At 51.1% G+C, this 16242-nt stretch overlaps 1 protein-coding gene across 1 annotated transcript in view; it reads left to right on the top strand.

The window, feature by feature from the left end:
* The window catches only part of Cdh22 (cadherin 22), a 122940-nt gene that overhangs the window by 58972 nt on the left and 47726 nt on the right, over positions 1-16242 (top strand). The window contains exon 3 of the mRNA XM_050151287.1: positions 6210-6504. Coding sequence (XP_050007244.1) covers positions 6210-6504 — 295 coding nt within the window. The remainder of the gene's footprint in view (positions 1-6209; positions 6505-16242) is intronic.

Below are 16242 nucleotides of genomic sequence, written 5' to 3' on the forward strand. Positions count from 1 at the left end.
GCGCTTGGAAAGCACCTAACCAAGCTGTTTTACACCTTGTTGTAGTTTCTGATGCCCTGGGGAGAAGAGGCTAGCCTGGAAGGGAGCGCCCAGACCTGCCCTAGGTCCCCAAAGAGGCCCAAACATCTGCTCAAAGCCAGATGGGGTGACTGGCCCTGGTAGTCAATGGCCCAGTAGCTGGGTTCTCCGCAAAGGCCACCCAGTCATCTGGGTTCTAAAAACAGGAAGTGGAACCATTAATGGGCTGCTTGCATCTTTGCCTGGCCAGCCTTTAGAGTCCCAACCGCTGCATGAGTAAACGCCGTGCCATTACCTTGAACCACAATTTTGTTGTCAGTACGGGCTCCTAATAAATCCTTTCACTGTAAAAAAAAAAAAAAAGATGTGGGGGTGGGGCACTGAGGCCCGGGGATGGAGAAACTTGTGCCAAGGCCAAATGGCAACACAGATATAGACCCAGGCAGCCACCAGGTATCCAGACACCACTTCAAGTCTAGAATTCATGGGAAGCCCATCCACTGGACAGGTCTCTACCACTGTTGGGCATTGCGAGCCTCCTCCATCCCCTTTACACAGAGCTCAGCCCCCCTGCTGCCAAGGCCTTCTCCCGAAGGTACTATACAGGGAGCAAGGAGAAAGGTTTCTTAGCTTTGAAACACTTGCCTGGGGTCTCCTCAGGGAGGGAGACTGGCGTGTGACCTGAGAGTTGACTGGAACCAGATTCAGATTTCCAGGTTCTAGCAACCCCTGCATTCGGTTCTGAACACATCTTAGCTTCCCATCACTCACTGGAGGGAGGCTGTCAGTCTTAAGAATGTGAGCTTGGGTTGTTGTTGTTTTCTTGTTGTTTGTTTGTTTAAGTCACCTGTCCCTAGCAAACCAAACCCATGCATACAATGCTTGCACGTGCACACACGTGTGTGCCAGTTCCCGTCATGCCTCACCCCTCGCCCCGCCAGGAGGAAGGACTTCTCCACGGTTCCAGTGAAATCGCTGCTCTCTGGTCCCCCACCCCAGGGAGTCACTCCGAGCATCAGTCCTTGTTGAATTCTAAAGGTAGCTTAGCAACAGAACCAGGCTGTGAACCCCGCGTGCCCAACGGTAGCCGATTTCACAACCGCCCTCTCCATCACTCACCGCCAGGCTCCTGTCAGCACCCACAGGAACCACCAGGCCCTGCAGTGGTTAGGTCGCTGCCAAGGCCCCAGCAACAGCTCCCTGCACAGCGCAGCTCTGCCCAACCGGCATTCCCAGCCACCTCCTTTCACCTTCTCAAACACGACCCCCCCAAAGCAGCCTCCCAGCATTTCCATAAAATCTGGGTACTTTCACTAATCCCCTTTCTGAACTGTAATTTCCCCAGAGGCTCCTGTCAGTCGAATGTGGATTTTGTAGGATTTTACTTTTTTTTTTTTTTTTTTCAAAAAAAGATAGAATTATGGGGTCAGCACTTATGACCAACTCCTGTGGGCGGTGAGATCTATTTTAGATATACGGCGGGATTAGAGTGGGGAGGAGAGTGGATTTAATTAAGTTGCTAATATTTAAAGAAAATTGATGAACTCTTGGTTTACGAGTCGTGCCTGCGTGAACAGACCCCTTACATGGGGGGGGGGGAGGCTCTTTATTTGATTTGCTTTCTGTTTAAATCCTGAACTCGTTTTATTTGCGTAGCCTTGCTGTCCGTTTAATTGTCTTTAATAAGGGAACCCCACCTCTGCTCGCATTTAATTTTGATTTAATTAGGAGGAAGTAATTAATGGCCCCGTAAATCCCATTTGCAGCCCCCTGGGATGAAGCACCGCCATGCCCATGGTTTTGGTGTTTGTGATAGAAGGCTAGGGTTGAGGATGAGGTGGCGTGGGGGTTCCTCCTCAGAAACAGGCCACCCGGTGTGGTAGTAAGAACAGGGACATGGTGTCAGACTGGCTCTGGAACTGCCTGCTGTGAGCTGTGCGGTTTCTGGTAGGATGTATACCTTTTCTGAGCCTCAGTTTGCCTATCTGTATAATAGAAGAGAATAGAATATCTTGGTGAGCTCATGGGAGGAGGATGTAGCAGGCAGAGGTCGTGCTGAAGACTCCAGTGTTGTGTGCTTAGAGCACCATAAGAGCCCTGTGACCATTCTCCATTGTCCAGCTAGTGTCCACCCGAGCCTCAGAGGTGAGAAAATTCTCTTTTTCCCCTTAGAAGTGGGTGACTCTTGAACTTGAGGCTCAAATGCGGCATCTTGATGGGAATATGCAAGGAAGGCAAATGGGCCCAGAGGTGCCAGGCAGCTAGGAAATTCTAGCAACCACCTATGTCCTTAATCATGTGGTCAATGTGTTTACTATCAGACCCTGTGTCAGGCGCCACGGCGGAGCTGAAAATGGACTCTCTGCTGTGCCCTCAAGGGGACTTCAATCTCACACTTGGTATGCATGTGTGCACTGAAGCATACACACTCACTCACAAGCGTGCACGCTCAGCTCTTCCACGCTCCTGCATTTTCTCTGCAAGCACCATGTTGGTGTCTTCACTTGGGGTACACAAAGACATCTGCATACTGTGTGCTGAGAGCCTGCAGAGGGGGTGACCCAGAGGTGTCCAGTAAATGAGAACACCATGATCCCCCACTCCCCAGCTGCCCTGCACAACTGGGGGGCTCACAGTCTTCTAATGCTGAGCCCAGCCCCGCAGCACTGGGCTCTTAGCTCCTCCCTCTCTGGGCTGATTGGCAGTCTACCTGGAGAAGAGCTACTATGTCACACTTCACAGAATATTAATGACATCAATTCAGAGTTCCACTCCCTCCTTCCTGCCCCTCATTGAGAGTAGGAAGGAGGTCTCTGTGAACATATCAGGGTGCTGAGCTGTAATACCATCACTGGGTTGGGGGAGTACCTAGTAAGTTTCAGGCTAACCTGGGCGACCTGAGACCATGTCTCTAAAAAACAAACAAACAAAACATGAAATAAAAAGAAAAAACAAAATGTCAAGGGATGTGAGACCTTGCTTGTACATCATGGAGCTCCAGAATACGGAGGAGGAAGGAGGCCGCCATGGCCAGAGGCTTGGGTCATTGCCAACATGTGTTCATTTAATCTTTTTTAAAATTCATTTAATTATTATGTGTGTTGATATTTGGCCCAAATGTATGTCTGTGTGGGTGCATTGGATCCATTGGAACTAGAGTTACAGACAGTTGTGGGCTGCCATGTGGGTGATGGAAACTGAACCCAGGTCCTTTGAAAGAGCAGCCAATACTCTTAACCACTGAGCCACCTCTTCAGCCCCAAGTGTTCATCTTTAATGTTTAATCTTTACTGTGCCAGGTAGGCTTGCATGCCTCGGGTGGGGAGCCAGGACTCAGAAGGGCAAAATGAACCCTCCCATGACCACAACACCTCCAAGCTTAGCTTCTACACTGGGCCACATGACTGAGATCACTTCCGGCTCTGTGCATTTCTCCTTGTCCGAGACAGCCCACAGCCATTTCACAGGGATGTGACGGACACCATTGAGATAATTCTCCCAGTCTCTCTACCATGCTGCTCCCAAGTGTTTGCTGATCAAATAAGCAGATACCAGGTCAATCTGAGAAGTGGGCAGAGGCAGCGTAAGAGAGGCCATAGCCCCCCTTCCCCCCTGTACCTCCCCAAGGAAAGGTGATAGAATAGTACAAACAAACAAGAGACAGGTCCCCTCATCCCAGGCGCTGCCAGTGATTCAGGGCCGACATCTGAGATAATTTTATTGGGAGCATTAAACTGAGTTATGAGGTTTTTACAATCCAGCCACTTATGAGAAATCTATTAACAGTAACTGGACAGGAAGAAGGAGCCCAGGACGGGCATTAATTGGGGCAATCTATAACAGGACGGGGACCCGGAAAGGTTCCACCAGACGCCTCCATTTACTCCCGGCAATTTCTGCTGAGAATCAGCAGAGTCGCCAAAAAGAGAGAGATGCCCATTAATCGGCTAATGAAATATGAAAATGTTTATGGGCCATTCAATCTTCCAAATGGCACTTCTATGATCCACCTTTCAGACACGAAGTTCTACCACAGAATTTACACCCCAACTCCCCCTGCGTGGCCGGGTGGGCCCTCCTCCTGATGAGTTTTCTGGCACCTGTTCTGAAGATGAGGGGGCTGGAGTTTGCCACAGCCAGGCCACAAAAGTGCCGTAGGGACTGTCTCCTTTATGCCCTGTCTCCACGGAGGCTTAGAGAGGAGCCGCCGCTTCATCCAGATGGGTTTTCTTCTGCTTGGGGCTGCTTGGAGATTTGTGCATTGGAGGGTAAAGTCTTAGGTGTTTCTGTTTGCAAGAGAACAGGTTCTTGCTGGTTCCTACCCCAAGAGATGCCAGTGCAGTGGAAATAGCCCGGGGTCTGGCGCCTAGCTGTACCAGGAGGAAAAACCCAGTTATAAATAGTGAATGCTTAGTATAATATAATCATGGCTTCCATGTGTCAGATACTTAATGTGTCTCAGGCAAGGCTAAGTTTTAGCTAGTGCCAACAGGTATATCTGCAGTGGGTGCTAAAAAAGTCAAAATCCTCCATACCTTCCCTATGTAGTCCCTCTCTGCTCCCACCTCCCAGCATTTTGGACCTTTTGGTGACCCAGTAGTCAGAGGGGGCCATGCACTGCTCAGTGGGACCTGTTTCCAGCCCCAATCCTCGGGCAGCATCTCGCTTCCTGTGCGGCTGGTGCTGGCCAGTTGGCAAGGGCCTTAGGGGACTGTCCACCCAGCCCCTCTGGGAGGATATGCCCTGTTACAAATGCAGTGGCAGGCTCAGAGAGACGCCGTGATTTATGTAAGACACACAGGAGGCTTTTAAATGGAGTAGGAGAGTTTAGGGAGGGAGCACAGTGTAGCTCCCCAGTAGTGTGCCCTCCCTAAGTAAATAGGGAAAAAAAATGCTTGAATGGGGTTTGCTCTAATCTTTTTTTGTTGTTGCTGCTGCTCTAATTAGAGTCCTAATCTAGATAAATGTGCTCCTTGCCCTGTGAAATGCCTGATGGGTAAAGGTACCTCAGCAATCACATCCCCCCTCCCACTCCTGGTCCCCACAAAATAACAAGTCATGGGCCCATCTTCCATTTCCAGAGGTTTGTAATAAAGCCGGGGGAGACGAAAGCGCAAAGTGGGTCACTGAGCAGCTCAGGGCTTGCGAACTGGGAAGCCCCAGCCCAGAACGGGTGAGCCAGGGCCACGTTTTAAAAGCTGCCCGTGTCATTTACATGCACATGGAGGTCTGAGAAGCGCACGAATGGTGATCCTGAAAGATGGAACGTGATGATGATGATGATGGCTGCATGTACTCAGACCTCTTGGAAGGGAATCCAGCAAAGCTTTCAAGACGAGGGGGCAAGTGAGCCGAGCCTTGTACGGTGGATGGATTTTCAGTAGGCTGAGAACAAGGATGATTGCTCAAAATAGGAGCTTCAGGACTGGAGTGGTAGCTCAGTGGGCAAAGTATTTGTCTTGCAAGCAGGCATGAGGACCCGAGTTTGATTCCTCAGAACCCACATTTGTAAAGAGCCGATGATGGTGACATGCTCTTGTCATCCCAGAGCTAGGGGGCCAGCCACTGTCTCAAAAATAAAATAAAATAAATAAGCCATAGTGGATGACGCCTAAGGATGTCTTCTGACACTGTCCCCCACAACCCCCGACACGCGCACACATACACAAACCATGAGCACACAGTAGGAGCTGTAGGGCTATGCAAGCTGCTGTCCCAGGCTTTGTTTTAAAGGCAACAGGAAGCTGAGCCATGGTGGCGCACGCCTTTAATCCCAGCACTCAGGAGGCAGAGGCAGGTGAATCCCTGTGAGTTCGAGGCTAGCCTGGTCTACAAGAACTAGTTCCAGGACAACCAGGACTGTTACACAGGGAAACCTTGTCTCGAAAAATGAGGGGAAAATAAAACAGGAATCATGGGAGTTTTTTGAGCAGGGGTAGAGTGGGCTAGTGGCTATCGTCTAAAGCTGATGGTTTGGAAGGCCTAGGGAAGGTAGGTGAGAAAGCCTGGGCAGAGTAGGGTAAATCCCAGGCGAAGAGCTCGTGAGGGTGTAAAGCTCTGATTGGCTCAGGCTGATCAGCTGAAGGAGAGATGCGCTAGAAACAGGCCCCACGGGACTCTGTTGGAGAAGGTGTCAGAGAAGAACCTCTGCCTTCCCCAGTATCCACCCTGCCTTCCTCCTGCCTCCTCAGATCCATTCTGATTCCGACGAAGGTGATGGAACCATCAAGTACACCATCTCCGGCGAGGGTGCGGGGACCATCTTCCTGATCGACGAGCTGACAGGTGACATCCATGCCACCGAGCGCCTAGACCGGGAGCAGAAAACCTTCTACACACTCAGGGCCCAAGCCAGGGATCGCGCCACCAACCGCCTGCTGGAGCCTGAATCAGAGTTTATCATCAAAGTGCAGGACATCAACGACAGTGAGCCACGTTTCCTGCATGGCCCTTACATTGGCAGTGTGGCCGAGCTGTCACCTACAGGTGGGCTGGGGGGATGCATGGGTGAGGCCTGGGGTGGGGATGCTCCCAGTGTGAACTGATTGAGTCCTAATGGGGGGGACAGGGCAGACAGAGTGACTGTCCCTAAGACACAGAGGACAGACAGGAGCAGGGCACATTTTCCGGTATATAACTGGGCAAAGCCCACACTTGACCTCAGCTGCACCCATATGCCTAGCCCCCACGTGGACATGTCCTGTCTGTGGATTCAGTGACAGCTAAAGGGTCAGATACAGCTGCACAGCCAAGCCCAGTTATGCATGCAAGCTCGGCTAGGCATGTGTACGCTGTATGCCCAGAGACACAACCCCACATGCCTGCCATGTTTGACATGGTTGTAGCTCTTTTTCAAAGTTCAGCTATACACAGATGCAGCCCCTGTACAACCTCTGGCTAGTCTGCAGGCTAAAAGGGCAACAACCAAGCCAGCGCAGATTCCAACACGATCTCATCCCTGCCCATAGCCACTCACCCGAGGCACAGAAAGTGGCCCTCAAACTAAGCAAGCTACTGGACAACTCAGTCACCACCACAAGCACAGGGGTAACCTCAGCAAGTACCATCTTGCTGGGGCGCTCTTTCATTTGGGTGCAGCTAGGGACAGCTTCATTCACTTGACTGGGATGCCCCAGCTAAAAGACCTGGGCACTCCAACATACACGAGGCACTGAGAGAATCAGCTACTCTTTGCTGAGTGTGGCTGCAAACACCCAGGAGCACTACACACACTCAACCTGTGCAGGTAACAAAAGAAAACACACAGCTGCCTGTAGATGTAACACAGGCCTGCTCGGAGCACATCTGCATGAACAGTGTGCCCAGACTAAATACAGCATGCCTCTGCCCCACCCACAAACTCTGCCCAGTGTCTCTGGTGGACACTGACTGAGTCATGGGGTGTGGGTCTCAAGCAGCCACCTCTTTCCCACCATATTAGCCAAAGAGGTCCGAAAATCAGGCAGACAGAGGACAGCATCCCAGGCCCTAGACTGTCCTCTCCTGAAGATGCAAGCTGTCTTGACCTTACTCTGGCTCTCCTGCCCTTTGGTTGCACATCAGAAGCCGAAACACTTAGGTATCTGGAGAAAGGCATAGTCATCCCTGGTGTATCTGGAATGGACCAAATTTAGCTCAATAAGTATTCAAAGGAGAGTGTTGACCAGAGAAAATGGAGGGAGGACCCCAAGGAATAGTTGGAAAATAGAGAGGCGGAGGAGTGAGGCCTGTATATGTGCAGGCACATCTGTGTTTGTTGTGTACATGCTTGCTAACCGAGAGAGGCATCAAAACCTGTGTGTTCCTATGACTGCCCGTATGTTTGTTGACATCTAATATCCATTCAAAAGAAATCTGCTGGGTACCTACTATGTGCTAGTCATGGCATGGGAGGCATAGCTATGTATGGACAGACGAGTTCATACGTTCACACATAGCATGCTCTGGCTAGAGATGACAAACGCTAATACACAGAAGACTGACTGGTACGGTAAGGCCTCTCAGAGGTGATGCCGAAGCGGTGAAGTGAGAAGATGGGCACAGTGGGAGGATGGAGAGCCAAATGAGCAAAGGCCCTGGAGTTATGTTCCCGGAGTATCACGTAGCCATCTAGATAATAGCTAGGGCTTGATCTTTTATTCTGCATATGCTAGGCAGGCCATGGTGACCTTTAGAAGAATGACAGGGTCTGTCTTATTTTTAACATGATCTCACGACTGTTCCATGAAGAAGTGACAGGTATGGGGAAGGCAAAGCCAGAAGCTGGTTGCTCTAGAGAGGGATGCTGCGGTTATTAAGATGAGAAACGGTGGTGGCTCCACTCAAGGTGGCATTAGAAGGGACGCAGAAATGAGGTCACTGGTGCCTGTGTTTTGAAAGCTAGGCTGAAGGCATTTGCTAATGGATTGGATGTAGGATGTAAGAGGGAGAACTCAAGGCTTACATCGGGGATTTTGACCTGAGTGGTGAACTTGATGGAATTTCCATTTCTTGAGCTGGAAGAACAGCTCTGGGAGATGAAAGGAAAGAGGGAGTTTGGTTTTGGGCGTGCTAAGATGGAAGGGCTCACTCGGAAGCACAGCAAAGATCCTTAAACTGTCGCTCGAATAAACCAATTCACTAGGGAATTCTGGGATGGGAAAATACCCATGGAGGTTGTCAGTGGCAGAGACCCAGGACATTCCAGAGTTGCCAAGCACTTAGACGGGAACTGTGTAAACAGAGAAACTGGGACCCAGGGAACGGTGTCGTGTCCAAGGTCTTGAGCAAGCCAGAGGCAGCTAAATTTCCTGACTCTGTGGGCCAGTGTCCCTTTCTGTTTAATCTCGGGCCCAAGAGGACATGGTCTTGTCTACCTTTTCCCAAAACTGGCATGTGTTTTTTTTTAATTAAAAATGTACACATCTTGCCGGGCGGTGGTGGCGCACCCCTTTAATCCCAGCACTCTGGAGGCAGAGGCAGGCGGATCTCTATGAGTTCGAGGCCAGCCTGGTTTACAAGAGCTAGTTCTAGGACAGGCTCCAAAGCTACTGAGAAATTTTTTTTGAAAAACCAAAAAAAAAAAAAGAATACCTCTATAATATATGATATATAATATGCACAGGTGCATGCAAGCTATGGGTATATGTGGAGGTCATCAGGAGACTTTGGGGAGTTGGGCCTTTCCTTCCACTGTGGTTCTGAGGATTGAGCTCAGATGGGCAGACCTGCAGGATAAGCATCTTTTTCTACTATACCACTTCACTAGCTCAGACCTTGCTTTGAGGCAGGGTCTCTCGTTTCTACTGCTGGGCTGCGTACTGGCCCTGAGCCTCCAGTCGATTCTCCTGTCTTGGCCTTCCATCTTGCTGCAAAGATGCTTGGATTACAGCTGTGTGCTGCCATATCCTGCTTTTATGTTGGTCCAGGACTCAAATTCAGGTCACCAGGCTTGCCTGCCCAGCACTTTCCCTTACTCAGCCATCTCTCTGACATGTACACGCACGCACAGAAAAGACCAGAAAGCTGGAGAGAGCTGACGCTATACAACTAAGTGACTTTCTAGGGAGCCTTAGGAAAATTCTGCCTACCATACTGCAGAGAAGGCCTGGGCTGGGGCAGCCAGAAGAAGCAGGCTACCTTGGCCACACTGGCTCTGTCATCCCCACCTCATTCTCACCTGGACAATTAGCACGCCAGGTCTGTTGTCAAGTTGTCAAGCACCCCACTGAACAGGTGGGAACACCAGGGCCCAGAGGGAAGAGAAGGTGCATTGGGTCCTGTAGCCAGTGAGGGCTGCGATTGAGCCTGCCTTCAGTGTCCAGGCTGCCAGAGAGGTGAGGATCTTGCTTCAAAGATGGGGAAACTGAGCTCAGGAGAAGGACACGGGTGCATCTCAGGTCCCAGAGTGTAGGAAGTCCTGGCCTGAGTCCCAGCCTGAACTCACATAGCACTCAGAAGAAAGGGTGACTCACCCTGGACAAGCTGGGGAACCAAAGAGGGGGCGGGAAAAGGCAGGAATTAAATTAGTTGATTTATTTGAGTAACTTTTTGAAGACGCGGATCCGGCACTGGGTGCTTCACGGAGACTCCAGGCGGCTTTGAAAATCACTCACAATTAACTGAACCTCCTGATCCTGGCTGAGCAGGGCGGGGCTGACAAGCGGCAGTGGATGGGGCAGCTTCCGAGATCAGAGGGAGCAGGGACGCAGCTTGCGACATGAAAGGCAGCTGTGCTTGCAAATTAAACCACTCAGAGCTTAAAAGAGAAGGGAAGTGCGCCGGGGGCCAATGAACCATGCTTGGGGGGCGGGGGGGGGCATGCCAGCCCACGCTGAGGCCCGGACAGCAAAGCGAGTCCTCAGCAGACAATTGGCCTGACACCCCCTAACCTTGAGCAAGCTCCTGTCCTCTTCCCGGGGTCAGAGTTCATTGCTGAGCACTGGGGGCAGGGGTCCGCCATACCGCAGGCACATGCCAGGCACTGTGTCCTGAATTGAAGATCACCAGAAGGCCACACAGTAGGGTAAGGGAGTGACAGGGACAGAACTAGTTGGCATTTAGTAGAAATTCTTCCCCTTTTCAGGTGTGTGCTGTAGTGTCTATGTATGCCTGTGCGCGTTCGAGTGTGTGAGTGTGTGTGCATGACGCAGAGCACGGGCACAGGTCAGAGGGCATCTTCAGTGTTGGTCTTTGCCATCCACCTTGTCTTTTGTTTGCTACTGCATGGCCGGGCAGGCTGGTTTGTGGGCTTCTGATGGTTCTCCTGCCTCCACTCCCCATCCCGCTTTACGTGCACAGGGACTACAAATGTGCACCATCTCCTCCAGCTTCATGTGGGTCTGGGGATTAGAACTCAGGTCGTCACATTTGCACAGCAAGCGCCTCATCCACAGAGCCAGCTCCCCAGCCCCGGGAATTCTCTTTTTATGAGAGTGTTGAATCACACACTGAAGGAAGGGAACTGAATGAACGAAGCAGGGTTTCCCAACTCTGCTGTGTACCCAAATTACCTGGAGAGCTAGTTAACACAGGCTGCTGCGTCTATCCCCCCAGGGCTCCTTTCTTCCTTTCTTCTTTGCAGCGCTGGGAATCAAACTCAGCTCATGCATGCTAGGTAAGCACTCCACCGTGGAGCTCCACCCTAGCCACACCCCCAGGGTTTCCCATCCAGAGAGCCTGACTGTTAGAAATGAAAACAAGTCCCCTGGAGCTGCTGCTGGGTTGGGTACCACACGTGAACTGCCACCACATGGCACAGGGAGCTAAGGGTGCAAACACCCTGGGACACGCTGCCCTCATCGCATTTAAGGATTGCTGGAAGAAGAGAGGGGGAGGCGACAGACAGTACTTGGGTTCCTCAGGGAAAAGGGTCATAAGATGAAGTACTTAGGACTTTGTGGTTTCTGGAAGGTTTTCAGTGGCAGCTGAGCGAGATGGGAACAGAGATGTGACATGATCCGGTGTTTATTTTAAAAGATTGACCTGGCTATTTGTTAACAGACCGCAGAGGCAAGGATGGAAAGAGGGAGGTGAGCGAGGGCTCTAGCTGGGCAGGTGAGAGGCAGTGGCAAGGGTGGTGGGAAGGAAGAATGCCAGTGTGTTTCAGAGGCAGAGCCCACGGGGGTCAGCACACAGCTGGATGTGGGGGAGAGAGGCAAGAGCTCCGAGCAGCTCAGTGTTGGAGCGTCCGTGGAAGGAGGAAGGAGGAAGGAGTCTGGAACAGAGGTCATCCTCTGGCAGGTTAGGACTGGGGTATTTGCCATAACCCAGGTAGAGATGCGTGAGGGGTACCTGGTTCTGAGCCTGCTCACAGAGAGTCCCGGCTGGAGGCGCATCAGCAGAGGAAGGGGTGGAATCTTGGGGCTTCATGAAGGTGGCAAGCAGTGACTTGGACAGAGAAATGCTTACCTCAGTGGTCTTTCAATGTAGGGGCCCGGGGCCTCCCCTGGGGTGTCACAGCCTGGCTCAGATACAATGAGAGGCTGTGTGTGTCTTCTTCTTTATGGGCTTCCAGGGCCAGTCATTGATATCAGCTGTATGCAAGATACTGCACTTGGCACCATTGAAAACACAGAGCCTCAGCTGGGTGGTGGCGGCACACAACTTTAGTCCTAGCAGTCGGGAGGCAGAGGCGAGGTCACCCCGGTCTACAGAGAGAGTCCCAGGACAGCTAGGGCTACACAGAGAAACTCTGTCTCAGAAAAAAAAAAGAAGAAACAAAAAAGAAAGAAAGAAAAAAAAAACTCAAAGACTAGATTCAATCAGTGCTTATTAGGCACTACTTTATTCTGGGCCCTGCAGGAAATGCGAAGAACAATGAAACCCACCAGTGTTTATTAGCACCCGCTCTGTGCTTGGCGTCCAGTGTGCTTGACTCCGAAAGTCTGTGATGAGTCATCTGAGGACAAGGACATAGCTAATGTTTGCTGGAATTTACTTTGTATCGAGACCCACAGATAGAAAACAAGCCGACACTTTGGATTCCTGGTGCCCCCTCCACACCTGCCCTGGGTGTGCAGGGTGTACAGACACAAACACCACCATCCCAATCTCAGAATAGCAATGAGGCAGTTTCCTCTCCTGCAACTACCTGGATCAATTGGTAGTGACTGGAGAGTCTGACGGTTTCATTTGGGCTCAGCAGAAGGGAGTGCCACAATAGATTAGTGATGTCTGCTGTGAGGTTAGGGTGGGGGATATGGTGTACAGCACAGTAGAACTGGTGGCTGGACCATGGGATTGGAGTGCAATCGAGTGTGGACACTGCAGGTCTCTGCTACAGTCCCATTCCCTTGGCTCCCGCCCCCTGTGAGCTGCATCTCTAATGGGTCGAAGGAGCCTGTTTTGCAGTACAACCAGCGCTTCTTGGGATATTCGGTAAATAATAGCTATCAGCTAACACTGCTTTCACAGAGCGATTTGCCTTTATCCTCCAATCCCGAGAATAAGCAGGGCAGGTGTTACTGTCTTCATTCTGCTGACGAGGAAGTAAATGCAGTGAGAGATAAAGTGGCTTGTTGTCGGGGCTGAGACAGAACTTGGAACCAGAACTCTTCGTTTCTGTACTCAGCATCCCCTGCTTTCTTCAGGGGAACAGACACGCCCCCTTCCTTTCTCGGTGCTTTACAACCGGAAATTGTTCTCACACCACACATCTCGCCTCATCCTCCGTGGGCTCTCTTCTAAGTGCTGACACCCCCATTTTGCAGCCAAGGAACCTGAGGCCCGACCGCAAAGTGGAAATAAAAGCGTAAGGGTATGCATGATGCGCACATGCGCTCTGTCTCCCAAATCTGGGGCGTGAGGGGGCGGTACAGGAAAAGAGGAAGGCAGGAGACAGGGTGGTTCCCGAGAGGATCATTTGCAGGAGGCGGAGAGTTTCCAATTGTCCCATCTACAGCCAGAGAGAGTGTGGCTCAGCAGCCCTCGGGCCCAAGCCAGGAATCAATCGCTGATCTCGGCAGAGACGACTTCTAAAGATGTTTTTAATTAAAGTCCAGGAAGATCTATATGTGCCACATCTTCTTGCCTAGCAACAGCACTAGCTCTTACTCCCCCGCTGGAGGGACAATGGAGCAGGAGGTCTCTGGTGGGGACAGGTGGCAGAGGGGAGCCCTACCCTTCAGAGTTGGCCCCCAGGGACCCCAGGTAATTTGGACAGGGAGGAGCGTGCCCATGCACCCCCGTCTCTCCCATCAACAAGTTACTCAAAGGCTGGCAAGGTGGCCCAGCAGGTAAGGCGCTTGCTGAGGAGGCCTGATGACCCGAGCTCTAGCTCTGTAAAGACAGAAGGAGAAAACCAACTCCACAAAGTTGTCCTTTGGCCTCCACAGGCATGCCTGCCACGGCACACATGAATCCTCACGGTGTGCACCACACACATAAAAATGAATACTTTTTTCTCTTTTTATTAAGAAATTTTTAATACAATCTTCTTATTTTACATAGCTATCCCCCTTTCCACTCCCTCCCCTTCTCCCGCTCTACCTCCCCCCCACCACTCCACCCGCATCCACTTTTCAGAACGGGTCAGGCTTCCCATGGGGAGTCAGCAAAGTCTGATACTTTACTTTGAGGCAGGACCCAGGCCCTCTCTCCCTATATCTAGACTGAGATATGTGCTTCTAGATGTCAGTTCAAGCACTAGGAATAAATTCTGGTCCTACTGCCGGTGGCCCCACAGTCTTCCCAAGTCTCATAGCTGTCTCCCACATTCAGTGGGCCTAGTTTGGTCCTATGCAGGTCCCCTGCCCCACTATCAGTGCAGAGTTAGTGAGCTCTCACTAGCATAGGTCAGCTGTTTTTGTGGGTATCCTCATTATGGTCTTGACCCCTTTGCTCATCTTATTGCTCCTCCCTCTCTTGGACTGGTCTCCAGTACTAGGCACAGTGTTTAGCTGTGGATCTCTGCATCTGCTTCCATCAGTTGCTGGCTGAAGGTTCTATGATGACATAACCATCCTGAGTGAGGTAACCCAAACCCAGATAGACAACTCATAAGTGGATATTAGACATAAAGCAAAGGACAACCAGCCTATAGTCCATGATTCCAGAGAAGCTAGGTAGCAAGGAGAACCCTAAGAGAGACATTCATGGATCCCCCTGGGAAGGGGAAACAGACAAGACTTTCTGAGAAAATTAGGAGAGGAGGGGAGAAGGGGAGAAAAGAGGGGAACATGAGGGAACAGGATGCTCAAGAAGGGGGGAAGGACAGAGTGGGAGAAAAAGAAAAGCAATATCTTGATTGAGGGAGCCATTAAAGGGCTAATGAAAAACATGGCACTAGGGAACTTCCCAGGAATCCTCAAGGATGACCCCAGCTAAGACTCTAAGCAGCAGTGGAGAGAACACCTAAACTGAGCTTCCCCTGTAATCAGACTGAAAAATGAATAAAATTTAAAACTAAAGCTAAATAAATAAAACAGGAACAACCCATTCAACATGAACACTGTCTCTGTGCTAGGCCCTGGGCCAACACGGCACCCAGTGCAAAGCTGATAAAACCACCATCCTTCCCTTAGGAGTCTACCACATTGGGGCCTTATAGGTGCTGAGTGAATGAACGCAGGCGAATTACAGGAGGAGACGGCTCAGCCGGTAAAGTGTTTGCAATGCAAGCATGGGCACCTGAGTTTGGATCCCCACCGCTCATGGAAAACCCAGGCCCAAGGTTGTACCTCCCAAGTCCTGGGGACTGCAGGGACAGAAGTAACACGATGGCTTGCTAGTCAGCTAGTCTAGCTGAATTGGTGAGGCTCCAGGATCCATGAGAGAGAACCTTTATTATTTGTCTCAAAACATGGAAGTGGATAGAGATAAAAGAAGACACTCTATGTCAACCCCTGCTCTCCCCCATTTACCATATTTGCCTTCTGCCACCGGCCAGACAGTTGTTGCAGATAGTGACATCATCAGTATCCCAAACAAATAAGGCCACTGACTCCATGGAGACAGCCTCACTGAGTGCTGAGCAGACATAAGATCCTGTGGGTTTTCGTGTGGGGTATCAGGAAAGTTCTTGGGCGGTGGTGGGGGACCATATTAGATACACACAAAGCTTTGCCTAAATGTACAAGACAGTGACCGGGATCCATAGGAAAGATGGGGTGAGGGAAGCATGTTCAAAAACTCTGCAAAAGGGTCCCTCACCTCTGGTTTTTCAAGACACGGTTTCTCTGTAAAACAGTCCTAGCTGTCCTGGAACTCGCTTTGTAGACCAGGCTGGCCTCAAACTCACAGAGATCTGCCTGCCTCTGCCTCCCAAGTGCTGGGATGAAAGGTGCGCGCCACCACCGCCCGGTGGGTCCCTCACCTCTTAAGATGAGACCTCACCCTTCCGTCCCTTGCATCACATCACGCCGCCCCTGCCCCGCCCAGTTCCTGTGTAGTGCCGCCTCTATTCCACTTCACTCTTTCTGTGACTCTAGCTTGCCGCGTGTCTTGTTTCTACCTCTTTCTGCCACCGCAGCTGTACCAGTTTTGGTCCCTAAGTATCCATCCCTCATCTCTCCCTCCTGACCCACTTTCCTGCCCCTCCTCTTCTGTGTCACCTCCCCTGGTGCTGGTCTCTGAACTGGCCTCCTCCTCTGTGCTGCAACCTCCCTTTGCCTTGCAGCCAAAGCCGGGTATCCCCTGTGGATCATTCATCCACATTAGGGCGCCCCAGCTGGGCAGCTAGAAGCAAGGTCAGGACCAGCCCAGCCAGCCCACATTATAAGTGATGATCCGAGAGGGAGCTGAGAG

Source organism: Alexandromys fortis, unplaced genomic scaffold (genome assembly GCF_014885135.2).
Source record: "Alexandromys fortis isolate MF-2015 unplaced genomic scaffold, M_Fortis_MF-2015_v1.1 scaffold_27, whole genome shotgun sequence".
Lineage (NCBI taxonomy): Eukaryota > Metazoa > Chordata > Mammalia > Rodentia > Cricetidae > Alexandromys > Alexandromys fortis.